This window comes from Vicia villosa, linkage group LG5 (genome assembly GCF_029867415.1).
Source record: "Vicia villosa cultivar HV-30 ecotype Madison, WI linkage group LG5, Vvil1.0, whole genome shotgun sequence".
Lineage (NCBI taxonomy): Eukaryota > Viridiplantae > Streptophyta > Magnoliopsida > Fabales > Fabaceae > Vicia > Vicia villosa.
Window position 1 is genome coordinate 130,657,669 of NC_081184.1, and position 14,714 is coordinate 130,672,382.

Below are 14,714 nucleotides of genomic sequence, written 5' to 3' on the forward strand. Positions count from 1 at the left end.
TAAAATAAAAATGTAAACGCACTGGCATATCATTTTTACAATAATTAGTTTTATGACATATATTTCCTTCTGTTTCGTTCTATATTTTACAGATGACTCTTTCATGGACCTTGCCTTTCACATTGTTTATGACACCCAGTAGATTGATTGTTTTTTTCTATGACAACTTATGTATGTTTTTATTCAATAGAATTGAGGATTGTGTCAACATTTTCTTTAAGTGATTGTTTTTCTTCTAAGGTGCAATTTCTTTATTACGTTTATATGAAGATATAGGAAAAAGTATATTAATGAAATCAAATATATTTTATGTTAGCTATCATTTAGTTGATTTAAAATTTGCTAAAGTGAATTATATAAAAAGAGAATGTTGCAAATTAAATGTTTCGGTCGAATAGTTTAAATTTATATCTTAATTATGGATTGAATTGATATAATGGAATATGTTAGGATATTTATTTTGCAATTCGTCATTTATTTTAGGTTCTTGTATTAACATTTGTTAAATTTGACTACTTTCTTGTATCAATTTGTTGTATCCTTATCTTTCTATTACATTTTTATTAATAAAAGTCAAACTATATTTTTTTAAAGAATTAACTGCCACTTCTTATAAGTTAAATGTTTTTAACTATTGAGGTGATTCAAAAGTTTCCGATGTAAAATGTCAACTTTTTTTTATTCTTGCATGGTGTTTTACAAAGATTCTTATTGTATTTATTTGCAATAGCAACTAGTAAGAAAATATATCAATTCAATTCAAAGCAAGTTGAACTAAATTAATTTATTTTGTTTGTTTTTTATTCTTCTTCTTCAAAAATGAACTATTTTTTGTATAGTTTGAGTCCCTTAAAATGACATCATACTATGCTTGTAGCCGTGAAAGACATAACTTCAATTCGCTCAAAGTCAAATATTTCTTTCATAGTTAGGCAAGATGAATTAAAGGATAGTTAGTTAGAAATTAATTCTCTAAATAATACAAATTATAGTATCTTATCTAACAAAAAAATTTGTACCTACAACAAAATCTTTTCCTATAAATATTGGACCTTACTTCTCCAAATTATTCATCAACTAAATACATTTCTCATTTAAAATTGCAATCAACAGTTTCTCTCGTAACTACACAATGAAATCAAACAATACTATTGCGTCCATTATAATTCTCTGCATTAATCTTATTTTTGCTTCAACCCTTGTCTCTTCCACTCCAAATCCTAAGACACCACCAACTCATCCCAAAACACCACCTCCTCCATCAAAACTCCCACCAAGTCAAATGACACCACCACCCCATCTCATGACACCACCACCTATGGTACCTCCTTCCGTGCAACCTTCTACACCCCCACCAACTATGACGATCGCACCACCTTGTCCTACTACACCACCACCTACAACAAATCCATCCGCACCCCCTTCAAATCCTATGACAACACCTCCCATAGTCTCTCCTTCCACACCACCGCCAAGTCCTACGGCAACACCCCCTATGATCTCTCCTTCCACACCACCACCAAGATATTTGACACCCCCGCCTAAGATAACTCCTACGACGTCACCTACTTGTCAAATAGGAAGATTGAGTGTTTGTGCCAATGTGTTGAATGTTGTGAACGTAGGGATTGGACGAGATACTAAGCCTTGTTGCAACCTCATCAATGGTCTTATTGATCTCGAAGCCTCTATATGTCTATGCGCTGCACTTAAGGCTAATATCTTGGGAATCATCATTATTGATCTTAACATTCCCTTGCAATTAATCTTGAACCGATGTGGGCGTCAAATGCCTACAAATTTCAAATGCAGCCGTTAAGACCAATAAAATGCATGATCGATATGATGGCTTATGCACGCCATCACCAATGGACTATTCCTATTATATTATATTATACTAACGAAATAAGTTCTACTAAATAAAAACTGTTCATTATATTAATACTAAAATATATATTTGTATTATTGTGTTTAATTATTATATCGATGGAAGACGCTGTCTTTGTCGATAGTTGTTGGATGTCAAAGATGATGAAGAAGTAGATTTTTCATTGACATATAGTTTATGCAATTCAATGACTTCATTATCTATTAATAATATTATGATATTTCTAAAGTGTTTATTTTGTATGATCTTTATGAGATATTTTTATTACCTTAAAGCCATTCTTGAGTTATATTTTTCTTATTCCTATTAAACACTAGTGTTATTACTCCATGAAAGGAATTAGAATAATGTATATACTCCCAACTGACATAAGTTTAGTTAAAGCGTTTTGACAACTTTTTTAAAGAGCTTATAATATTTTTAATAAGTTTTTTAAAATTCAATAATTGAAACATCCTATATTCACATGCATTATTTCTTCCGTTTCATTTGTTAATCTAGACCCTTGAGCAAAACTGTTACATTCGTTTAGCTATGCATCATTCAATAAGTTCAACTCCAAAACTAATGGTTTTATATGAAAAATTAAATATGGAAATACACTTAGAAAGTTATTTTAGAAATTAGGACAAAGGAACTCACCCTAAATCGTCATAATATACTATTATATAATGAAGGTAAGGTTCGGTAAGTTGTTTTGACATTATTATGCTAAAGGCATGAAGAAGAATGGAAATAAATATCCGGTTTCATCAATAGGAAAAATTACAAAGTTTAACTTGATGAATAACGTGGTTAAATATAAATAAATATATAAGAATAAGTAAGTAAATTGTAGAAACATGATAAAAATTGAAATTAAATGGAAAATTATTTTTGTGTAGTTGTTTTATGTTGATGATTAATTTACCTTTTTATTTTTACACGCTTTCGCGGCCGGTAACCTCATGCTAGAGTTTCCATTTGCCTTTATTTTAATCTAACGACGTACTCTTGACCTTTCGTAAAAAGTTCGGTATATAGAAATTATATTATGTAAAAATTGGTGTGTAACATTCAACACTTTAACAATGCTTAACCAAACTCACAATTTCCCAAACTACATTACATATCAGGTGGCTTGCGCTGATAGTCAACGATTGTGTGTAAATATTGCATTTTTTTACTAGTCGTTAACAGAAAGTAAATTATGATTTAGAATAATATAGAACAAGTTTTACGATTTCAATGCTTCTATTTTTTTTAGAATTGATATCTTTAAGACTTTGAAAATCGAACTAAAATAAATATCAAAAATAAAAATCATATGAGTGAACTTCAAATAAAATAAAGAGCATATTGAAATGTGTGTGATTTATATTATACAGAAGAAGTTGTTGGTTTATAACTGTTTATGAGTGCAAAAAAAGAATTTTTTTTTACAAAATGTAACGAAATGTATACAATATGATGGAAGATTAGCAATAATATGACACATACCTAATAAAGAATTAACTTAGTAAAATAAAAATGTAAACGCACTGGCATATCATTTTTACAATAATTAGTTTTATGACATATATTTCCTTCTGTTTCGTTCTATATTTTACAGATGACTCTTTCATGGACCTTGCCTTTCACATTGTTTATGACACCCAGTAGATTGATTGTTTTTTTCTATGACAACTTATGTATGTTTTTATTCAATAGAATTGAGGATTGTGTCAACATTTTCTTTAAGTGATTGTTTTTCTTCTAAGGTGCAATTTCTTTATTACGTTTATATGAAGATATAGGAAAAAGTATATTAATGAAATCAAATATATTTTATGTTAGCTATCATTTAGTTGATTTAAAATTTGCTAAAGTGAATTATATAAAAAGAGAATGTTGCAAATTAAATGTTTCGGTCGAATAGTTTAAATTTATATCTTAATTATGGATTGAATTGATATAATGGAATATGTTAGGATATTTATTTTGCAATTCGTCATTTATTTTAGGTTCTTGTATTAACATTTGTTAAATTTGACTACTTTCTTGTATCAATTTGTTGTATCCTTATCTTTCTATTACATTTTTATTAATAAAAGTCAAACTATATTTTTTTAAAGAATTAACTGCCACTTCTTATAAGTTAAATGTTTTTAACTATTGAGGTGATTCAAAAGTTTCCGATGTAAAATGTCAACTTTTTTTTATTCTTGCATGGTGTTTTACAAAGATTCTTATTGTATTTATTTGCAATAGCAACTAGTAAGAAAATATATCAATTCAATTCAAAGCAAGTTGAACTAAATTAATTTATTTTGTTTGTTTTTTATTCTTCTTCTTCAAAAATGAACTATTTTTTGTATAGTTTGAGTCCCTTAAAATGACATCATACTATGCTTGTAGCCGTGAAAGACATAACTTCAATTCGCTCAAAGTCAAATATTTCTTTCATAGTTAGGCAAGATGAATTAAAGGATAGTTAGTTAGAAATTAATTCTCTAAATAATACAAATTATAGTATCTTATCTAACAAAAAAATTTGTACCTACAACAAAATCTTTTCCTATAAATATTGGACCTTACTTCTCCAAATTATTCATCAACTAAATACATTTCTCATTTAAAATTGCAATCAACAGTTTCTCTCGTAACTGCACAATGAAATCAAACAATACTATTGCGTCCATTATAATTCTCTGCATTAATCTTATTTTTGCTTCAACCCTTGTCTCTTCCACTCCAAATCCTAAGACACCACCAACTCATCCCAAAACACCACCTCCTCCATCAAAACTCCCACCAAGTCAAATGACACCACCACCCCATCTCATGACACCACCACCTATGGTACCTCCTTCCGTGCAACCTTCTACACCCCCACCAACTATGACGATCGCACCACCTTGTCCTACTACACCACCACCTACAACAAATCCATCCGCACCCCCTTCAAATCCTATGACAACACCTCCCATAGTCTCTCCTTCCACACCACCGCCAAGTCCTACGGCAACACCCCCTATGATCTCTCCTTCCACACCACCACCAAGATATTTGACACCCCCGCCTAAGATAACTCCTACGACGTCACCTACTTGTCAAATAGGAAGATTGAGTGTTTGTGCCAATGTGTTGAATGTTGTGAACGTAGGGATTGGACGAGATACTAAGCCTTGTTGCAACCTCATCAATGGTCTTATTGATCTCGAAGCCTCTATATGTCTATGCGCTGCACTTAAGGCTAATATCTTGGGAATCATCATTATTGATCTTAACATTCCCTTGCAATTAATCTTGAACCGATGTGGGCGTCAAATGCCTACAAATTTCAAATGCAGCCGTTAAGACCAATAAAATGCATGATCGATATGATGGCTTATGCACGCCATCACCAATGGACTATTCCTATTATATTATATTATATTAACGAAATAAGTTCTACTAAATAAAAACTGTTCATTATATTAATACTAAAATATATATTTGTATTATTGTGTTTAATTATTATATCGATGGAAGACGCTGTCTTTGTCGATAGTTGTTGGATGTCAAAGATGATGAAGAAGTAGATTTTTCATTGACATATAGTTTATGCAATTCAATGACTTCATTATCTATTAATAATATTATGATATTTCTAAAGTGTTTATTTTGTATGATCTTTATGAGATATTTTTATTACCTTAAAGCCATTCTTGAGTTATATTTTTCTTATTCCTATTAAACACTAGTGTTATTACTCCATGAAAGGAATTAGAATAATGTATATACTCCCAACTGACATAAGTTTAGTTAAAGCGTTTTGACAACTTTTTTAAAGAGCTTATAATATTTTTAATAAGTTTTTTAAAATTCAATAATTGAAACATCCTATATTCACATGCATTATTTCTTCCGTTTCATTTGTTAATCTAGACCCTTGAGCAAAACTGTTACATTCGTTTAGCTATGCATCATTCAATAAGTTCAACTCCAAAACTAATGGTTTTATATGAAAAATTAAATATGGAAATACACTTAGAAAGTTATTTTAGAAATTAGGACAAAGGAACTCACCCTAAATCGTCATAATATACTATTATATAATGAAGGTAAGGTTCGGTAAGTTGTTTTGACATTATTATGCTAAAGGCATGAAGAAGAATGGAAATAAATATCCGGTTTCATCAATAGGAAAAATTACAAAGTTTAACTTGATGAATAACGTGGTTAAATATAAATAAATATATAAGAATAAGTAAGTAAATTGTAGAAACATGATAAAAATTGAAATTAAATGGAAAATTATTTTTGTGTAGTTGTTTTATGTTGATGATTAATTTACCTTTTTATTTTTACACGCTTTCGCGGCCGGTAACCTCATGCTAGAGTTTCCATTTGCCTTTATTTTAATCTAACGACGTACTCTTGACCTTTCGTAAAAAGTTCGGTATATAGAAATTATATTATGTAAAAATTGGTGTGTAACATTCAACACTTTAACAATGCTTAACCAAACTCACAATTTCCCAAACTACATTACATATCAGGTGGCTTGCGCTGATAGTCAACGATTGTGTGTAAATATTGCATTTTTTTACTAGTCGTTAACAGAAAGTAAATTATGATTTAGAATAATATAGAACAAGTTTTACGATTTCAATGCTTCTATTTTTTTTAGAATTGATATCTTTAAGACTTTGAAAATCGAACTAAAATAAATATCAAAAATAAAAATCATATGAGTGAACTTCAAATAAAATAAAGAGCATATTGAAATGTGTGTGATTTATATTATACAGAAGAAGTTGTTGGTTTATAACTGTTTATGAGTGCAAAAAAAGAATTTTTTTTTACAAAATGTAACGAAATGTATACAATATGATGGAAGATTAGCAATAATATGACACATACCTAATAAAGAATTAACTTAGTAAAATAAAAATGTAAACGCACTGGCATATCATTTTTACAATAATTAGTTTTATGACATATATTTCCTTCTGTTTCGTTCTATATTTTACAGATGACTCTTTCATGGACCTTGCCTTTCACATTGTTTATGACACCCAGTAGATTGATTGTTTTTTTCTATGACAACTTATGTATGTTTTTATTCAATAGAATTGAGGATTGTGTCAACATTTTCTTTAAGTGATTGTTTTTCTTCTAAGGTGCAATTTCTTTATTACGTTTATATGAAGATATAGGAAAAAGTATATTAATGAAATCAAATATATTTTATGTTAGCTATCATTTAGTTGATTTAAAATTTGCTAAAGTGAATTATATAAAAAGAGAATGTTGCAAATTAAATGTTTCGGTCGAATAGTTTAAATTTATATCTTAATTATGGATTGAATTGATATAATGGAATATGTTAGGATATTTATTTTGCAATTCGTCATTTATTTTAGGTTCTTGTATTAACATTTGTTAAATTTGACTACTTTCTTGTATCAATTTGTTGTATCCTTATCTTTCTATTACATTTTTATTAATAAAAGTCAAACTATATTTTTTTAAAGAATTAACTGCCACTTCTTATAAGTTAAATGTTTTTAACTATTGAGGTGATTCAAAAGTTTCCGATGTAAAATGTCAACTTTTTTTTATTCTTGCATGGTGTTTTACAAAGATTCTTATTGTATTTATTTGCAATAGCAACTAGTAAGAAAATATATCAATTCAATTCAAAGCAAGTTGAACTAAATTAATTTATTTTGTTTGTTTTTTATTCTTCTTCTTCAAAAATGAACTATTTTTTGTATAGTTTGAGTCCCTTAAAATGACATCATACTATGCTTGTAGCCGTGAAAGACATAACTTCAATTCGCTCAAAGTCAAATATTTCTTTCATAGTTAGGCAAGATGAATTAAAGGATAGTTAGTTAGAAATTAATTCTCTAAATAATACAAATTATAGTATCTTATCTAACAAAAAAATTTGTACCTACAACAAAATCTTTTCCTATAAATATTGGACCTTACTTCTCCAAATTATTCATCAACTAAATACATTTCTCATTTAAAATTGCAATCAACAGTTTCTCTCGTAACTACACAATGAAATCAAACAATACTATTGCGTCCATTATAATTCTCTGCATTAATCTTATTTTTGCTTCAACCCTTGTCTCTTCCACTCCAAATCCTAAGACACCACCAACTCATCCCAAAACACCACCTCCTCCATCAAAACTCCCACCAAGTCAAATGACACCACCACCCCATCTCATGACACCACCACCTATGGTACCTCCTTCCGTGCAACCTTCTACACCCCCACCAACTATGACGATCGCACCACCTTGTCCTACTACACCACCACCTACAACAAATCCATCCGCACCCCCTTCAAATCCTATGACAACACCTCCCATAGTCTCTCCTTCCACACCACCGCCAAGTCCTACGGCAACACCCCCTATGATCTCTCCTTCCACACCACCACCAAGATATTTGACACCCCCGCCTAAGATAACTCCTACGACGTCACCTACTTGTCAAATAGGAAGATTGAGTGTTTGTGCCAATGTGTTGAATGTTGTGAACGTAGGGATTGGACGAGATACTAAGCCTTGTTGCAACCTCATCAATGGTCTTATTGATCTCGAAGCCTCTATATGTCTATGCGCTGCACTTAAGGCTAATATCTTGGGAATCATCATTATTGATCTTAACATTCCCTTGCAATTAATCTTGAACCGATGTGGGCGTCAAATGCCTACAAATTTCAAATGCAGCCGTTAAGACCAATAAAATGCATGATCGATATGATGGCTTATGCACGCCATCACCAATGGACTATTCCTATTATATTATATTATACTAACGAAATAAGTTCTACTAAATAAAAACTGTTCATTATATTAATACTAAAATATATATTTGTATTATTGTGTTTAATTATTATATCGATGGAAGACGCTGTCTTTGTCGATAGTTGTTGGATGTCAAAGATGATGAAGAAGTAGATTTTTCATTGACATATAGTTTATGCAATTCAATGACTTCATTATCTATTAATAATATTATGATATTTCTAAAGTGTTTATTTTGTATGATCTTTATGAGATATTTTTATTACCTTAAAGCCATTCTTGAGTTATATTTTTCTTATTCCTATTAAACACTAGTGTTATTACTCCATGAAAGGAATTAGAATAATGTATATACTCCCAACTGACATAAGTTTAGTTAAAGCGTTTTGACAACTTTTTTAAAGAGCTTATAATATTTTTAATAAGTTTTTTAAAATTCAATAATTGAAACATCCTATATTCACATGCATTATTTCTTCCGTTTCATTTGTTAATCTAGACCCTTGAGCAAAACTGTTACATTCGTTTAGCTATGCATCATTCAATAAGTTCAACTCCAAAACTAATGGTTTTATATGAAAAATTAAATATGGAAATACACTTAGAAAGTTATTTTAGAAATTAGGACAAAGGAACTCACCCTAAATCGTCATAATATACTATTATATAATGAAGGTAAGGTTCGGTAAGTTGTTTTGACATTATTATGCTAAAGGCATGAAGAAGAATGGAAATAAATATCCGGTTTCATCAATAGGAAAAATTACAAAGTTTAACTTGATGAATAACGTGGTTAAATATAAATAAATATATAAGAATAAGTAAGTAAATTGTAGAAACATGATAAAAATTGAAATTAAATGGAAAATTATTTTTGTGTAGTTGTTTTATGTTGATGATTAATTTACCTTTTTATTTTTACACGCTTTCGCGGCCGGTAACCTCATGCTAGAGTTTCCATTTGCCTTTATTTTAATCTAACGACGTACTCTTGACCTTTCGTAAAAAGTTCGGTATATAGAAATTATATTATGTAAAAATTGGTGTGTAACATTCAACACTTTAACAATGCTTAACCAAACTCACAATTTCCCAAACTACATTACATATCAGGTGGCTTGCGCTGATAGTCAACGATTGTGTGTAAATATTGCATTTTTTTACTAGTCGTTAACAGAAAGTAAATTATGATTTAGAATAATATAGAACAAGTTTTACGATTTCAATGCTTCTATTTTTTTTAGAATTGATATCTTTAAGACTTTGAAAATCGAACTAAAATAAATATCAAAAATAAAAATCATATGAGTGAACTTCAAATAAAATAAAGAGCATATTGAAATGTGTGTGATTTATATTATACAGAAGAAGTTGTTGGTTTATAACTGTTTATGAGTGCAAAAAAAGAATTTTTTTTTACAAAATGTAACGAAATGTATACAATATGATGGAAGATTAGCAATAATATGACACATACCTAATAAAGAATTAACTTAGTAAAATAAAAATGTAAACGCACTGGCATATCATTTTTACAATAATTAGTTTTATGACATATATTTCCTTCTGTTTCGTTCTATATTTTACAGATGACTCTTTCATGGACCTTGCCTTTCACATTGTTTATGACACCCAGTAGATTGATTGTTTTTTTCTATGACAACTTATGTATGTTTTTATTCAATAGAATTGAGGATTGTGTCAACATTTTCTTTAAGTGATTGTTTTTCTTCTAAGGTGCAATTTCTTTATTACGTTTATATGAAGATATAGGAAAAAGTATATTAATGAAATCAAATATATTTTATGTTAGCTATCATTTAGTTGATTTAAAATTTGCTAAAGTGAATTATATAAAAAGAGAATGTTGCAAATTAAATGTTTCGGTCGAATAGTTTAAATTTATATCTTAATTATGGATTGAATTGATATAATGGAATATGTTAGGATATTTATTTTGCAATTCGTCATTTATTTTAGGTTCTTGTATTAACATTTGTTAAATTTGACTACTTTCTTGTATCAATTTGTTGTATCCTTATCTTTCTATTACATTTTTATTAATAAAAGTCAAACTATATTTTTTTAAAGAATTAACTGCCACTTCTTATAAGTTAAATGTTTTTAACTATTGAGGTGATTCAAAAGTTTCCGATGTAAAATGTCAACTTTTTTTTATTCTTGCATGGTGTTTTACAAAGATTCTTATTGTATTTATTTGCAATAGCAACTAGTAAGAAAATATATCAATTCAATTCAAAGCAAGTTGAACTAAATTAATTTATTTTGTTTGTTTTTTATTCTTCTTCTTCAAAAATGAACTATTTTTTGTATAGTTTGAGTCCCTTAAAATGACATCATACTATGCTTGTAGCCGTGAAAGACATAACTTCAATTCGCTCAAAGTCAAATATTTCTTTCATAGTTAGGCAAGATGAATTAAAGGATAGTTAGTTAGAAATTAATTCTCTAAATAATACAAATTATAGTATCTTATCTAACAAAAAAATTTGTACCTACAACAAAATCTTTTCCTATAAATATTGGACCTTATTTGTCCGCCCTATTTCTGACAGTCAAATCATATTAAACTTTGGATTTATACTAACATTTTAATATTAATAGTTTGTTTTAAATTATTATTATTATTATTTTTTAAATAACAAATATTCTATTGATCTATATATGCTTTCAAGTGCATCTTTATTTCGAATAAACAAGATAGTCCAATTGGTATGGAGTAAGAGCTTGCAATCATAAGTCACGGGTTCGAATCTCTTTGTTTAACATTTTTACTTATTATTTATTACTAACTTTATTGCATTTATATTCTAAAAAAAAAACACCAAAAAGGACTTTTTACATTTTTATTATTAAATTTTGTTTATTATTATTTAATATTTTTTTTATAAATATTGTTTTCATCATTTTACGCTTTCTTTAGTCAAAAATCAAAAAAAAGGAAATTTTCAATTTGATTTGTGTTATTTCTAGCATTTTCCTACGTCTTAATGACTAAATAAAAAAGATTAAAAACTTGTAGACACCATTTTTTCAATATGGTAAGAAAATTAAAATCAAATAATTTTGATTTGAATGGTTTATATTGTGTTGATAAAGACTTGATTTTGTGCACTTTATAAACTTTGTGGTTTGTATATAAATAGCTGTTCCACACTCAGAAGAGGGGGAGGCCAATTGTTATTCACTCGAAATGAAGCCGCCTCCAGTTCCTAACACAGACTTCACGATTTACAAACCAACCATTCACACAAAATGCAACTTTTTTCTTTGTAGTTTTTTTCATGTAAATTGTGAAGTAACAATACTTTGTATATTCATCCAAAAAAGTATATATCCACCAATTACCATTAACTACCCATTTCTAGTATAGAACACACTAACATATTTCATTTAACACTCACACACAATGGTTACTACACAACTTTTTTTTATATAAAAAGGGTCAAACTTTTTAAGTTTCTCATTACAATTGTCTATTATTATACAGTATATACAAACACGTCGGCATTTGATGTTTAACCATTTTTCAAGCTTTTTTTTTTCTTCAGGATAATTCTTTTTATTTTTTTCATAACAACTTATGCTCTGGGCAATTTCCGACCACCCAACATAGCAGCGGCCGCGTACCATTTTCAGACGGCGACCATCTTCGATTCGTCGCTTTACATCTCCAACCGCGAAATATTTTGAGGTCCATGAGGCGCCGCCCAGCTTGGAGGAGGTATAGTAGTTTTCTTCTTTTATCTTAATCTTTATTTGTTTATTATTATGGCAATTAATTGGGTTTTCATTTGGGTTAAGTATGACACTACATCCTTTATGAATATTAGAGAAAAGATAGTGAGTTAGAGAAAAATAAATAAATCTCCCCGCATCACTTACTGTTTGTTCTATTTTCCTTCTCTTGTTTACATTTTCATAAGTATATCATCACTACTATTATTTATTATTAATGAATAAAATAACAAAAAATATTTCTCTTTTAATTATACTATATTTTACGTTAGCAAATTTAAGTAAAAAAATATAAAAAATCAAACAATAAAAATATTAATTTAATTCTAACATCTTCTACGAATAATATGACGAGTGAATGACAATTTCACGACGTCTTCGAATCAATCGACTTTCTATGTCGCATCGATCAAATATCCCATACACACAGAAATCATACGAAATCGATTAAGGCCGCAAGCGATAATCGATAGTATGTCGCTAATAATGCATCTAATTCTTTTTTTAAAATATTTAATTAATAAATATAACTATTGATTTAATATTACTACTTTTGCTATTCTATCATTATAATACACAAATTATTCTAATTCAATTAAAAATACAATTATTCTAATTCGACTAAAACATTATTTAATTATCTAAACCTATAAAAAATACAAAAATAGGGATTGTACACAAAAATCAGTTTTTTAACTACGAACTACGGTAACTGCGAAATTACGAATGTTTGCTAAGACACAATTCAACATACGAAAATAATGGTGTACAATCCCATAAAAAACACCAACAAACACTACGAACTACGTTGACTCTGGTCCTCCATTAAGGAGGTACGTAGGCATCTGGACAACCAGAACGAGTCCCCTTCCCCTAAAATTAAGTAGGTTTGAGATCTTATTCTCTACCCTACTATACACTTTTAACCATAACCTTTTTTATAAACCTTAACGTAATATTCTTACAAACCTTAGAGACATTTAGAAAACCTTAAGGAAGGGTCAAGGGTGCCTAACACCTTCCCTCGACCCTAATTTCTCAACTTACCTAGAAACTCTTAATTAGGTTTTTCTCCCATGTTTACCCCTATCTTAGGATAAAATAAAAACATAGGTGGCGACTCTGTATTTTAGGTTAATGACTTAAAACCTAAAGCCGGTCGTAACAGCTGGCGACTCTGCTGGGGACCCTTAAAGCAGAGAAGCACTTAAGGTTTGGGGCATGTCTCTTTGGTTTAGGTTTTGGTTTTTTTTGGTTTATATTTGTTTGGTAATTTCTTTTTCTTTATATATTGTTCTTTATTTTATTTCTTTAATGATGTTAAATATTATTATTTGGAATATATTTGCTTTATTATTGCTGGGTTATATATATATATATGAAATTGTTGTTAAACCTTAAGTGTGGGAATTGTCACTAAGTAAGAGGAGACTTGCATCGCCTACGAGCTTTAGTGACAATTTCACTCAGAGTGGGCTGAATTCCGAGAAATATCTTAGACGAGGCTAGACCTTGTCGAGGGTAGGGTGCGGAATTTGGCTGATCTCTCTGGGAACCTACCCCTAAAATTCGAACCTCATGGACAAAAAAGCCCTTTCAAAAAAAATCCGACGAAACAAAAAGTTTTAGAGGGTATGAAAGAGCACCATGAGACCCTTAAAATTAAACCACCTTTGGGAAGGGAAGAAAATTCGTAGGACGAACTTATGAACCTACGTACTAAGGTAATTTTATCATCCCACCCTTCATGGGAAGCCATCCCGAGAGGGGCATTACGTGGTAAATCTAAGTCCACATAGGGTTATCTCTTACAAGTATCATCCCATAGACTCGTAAGGTATTATTTCACGTAACCCGGATCCCTAGCCTATAGGGATTCCCTTTTAATCTGACATTGTCTATAAGACCTCTCAGATTTTGGTTTAAGTGGATGTCCTTCTATCCCTTAATGCGCAACGTGTGACCTTATGATGGCCACGTGATAAGGAGACTCTTGATGGATCCTCAAGCGCTCACATATCGTATATCCTTAGTCAGTATGCAATCCAAGCCATCTGTTCATTATAATTTGAATCTACGCCCTTGGATATATATTATGAGGGCCATTAGATTTGATGCGAACGGTCCATGTGAGCTGTGGACATCAATATTCAATCCTAGCCATCCGTTCATTAAACTTTGAATCTACGCTCCTGGATAGCTATTTTTAGGGCCATTATATTTGAAGCGAACAACTCATGGAATCTGGTGACCGTCTTGAATAGTCACTATGTATTCTTTTCTACGCATTC

General features: G+C 29.8%; 3 protein-coding genes across 3 annotated transcripts; all 3 read left to right on the forward strand.

Moving 5' to 3' along the window:
- Positions 1–1,091: 1,091 nt before the first annotated feature.
- Positions 1,092–2,046, forward strand: LOC131607357 (lipid transfer protein EARLI 1-like). Its single transcript, XM_058879372.1, has one exon. It carries the CDS (start codon positions 1,133–1,135, stop codon positions 1,817–1,819), a length of 687 nt encoding a protein of 228 aa, XP_058735355.1. The 5' UTR covers positions 1,092–1,132; the 3' UTR covers positions 1,820–2,046.
- A 2,432-nt stretch (positions 2,047–4,478) lies between these two features.
- Positions 4,479–5,439, forward strand: LOC131607358 (lipid transfer protein EARLI 1-like). Its single transcript, XM_058879373.1, has one exon. It carries the CDS (start codon positions 4,520–4,522, stop codon positions 5,204–5,206), a length of 687 nt encoding a protein of 228 aa, XP_058735356.1. The 5' UTR covers positions 4,479–4,519; the 3' UTR covers positions 5,207–5,439.
- A 2,426-nt stretch (positions 5,440–7,865) lies between these two features.
- Positions 7,866–8,804, forward strand: LOC131607360 (lipid transfer protein EARLI 1-like). The gene has a single exon (XM_058879374.1). The coding sequence runs from the start codon at positions 7,907–7,909 to the stop codon at positions 8,591–8,593; it is 687 nt and encodes a 228-aa protein (XP_058735357.1). The 5' UTR covers positions 7,866–7,906; the 3' UTR covers positions 8,594–8,804.
- The last annotated feature ends 5,910 nt before the right edge of the window (positions 8,805–14,714 follow it).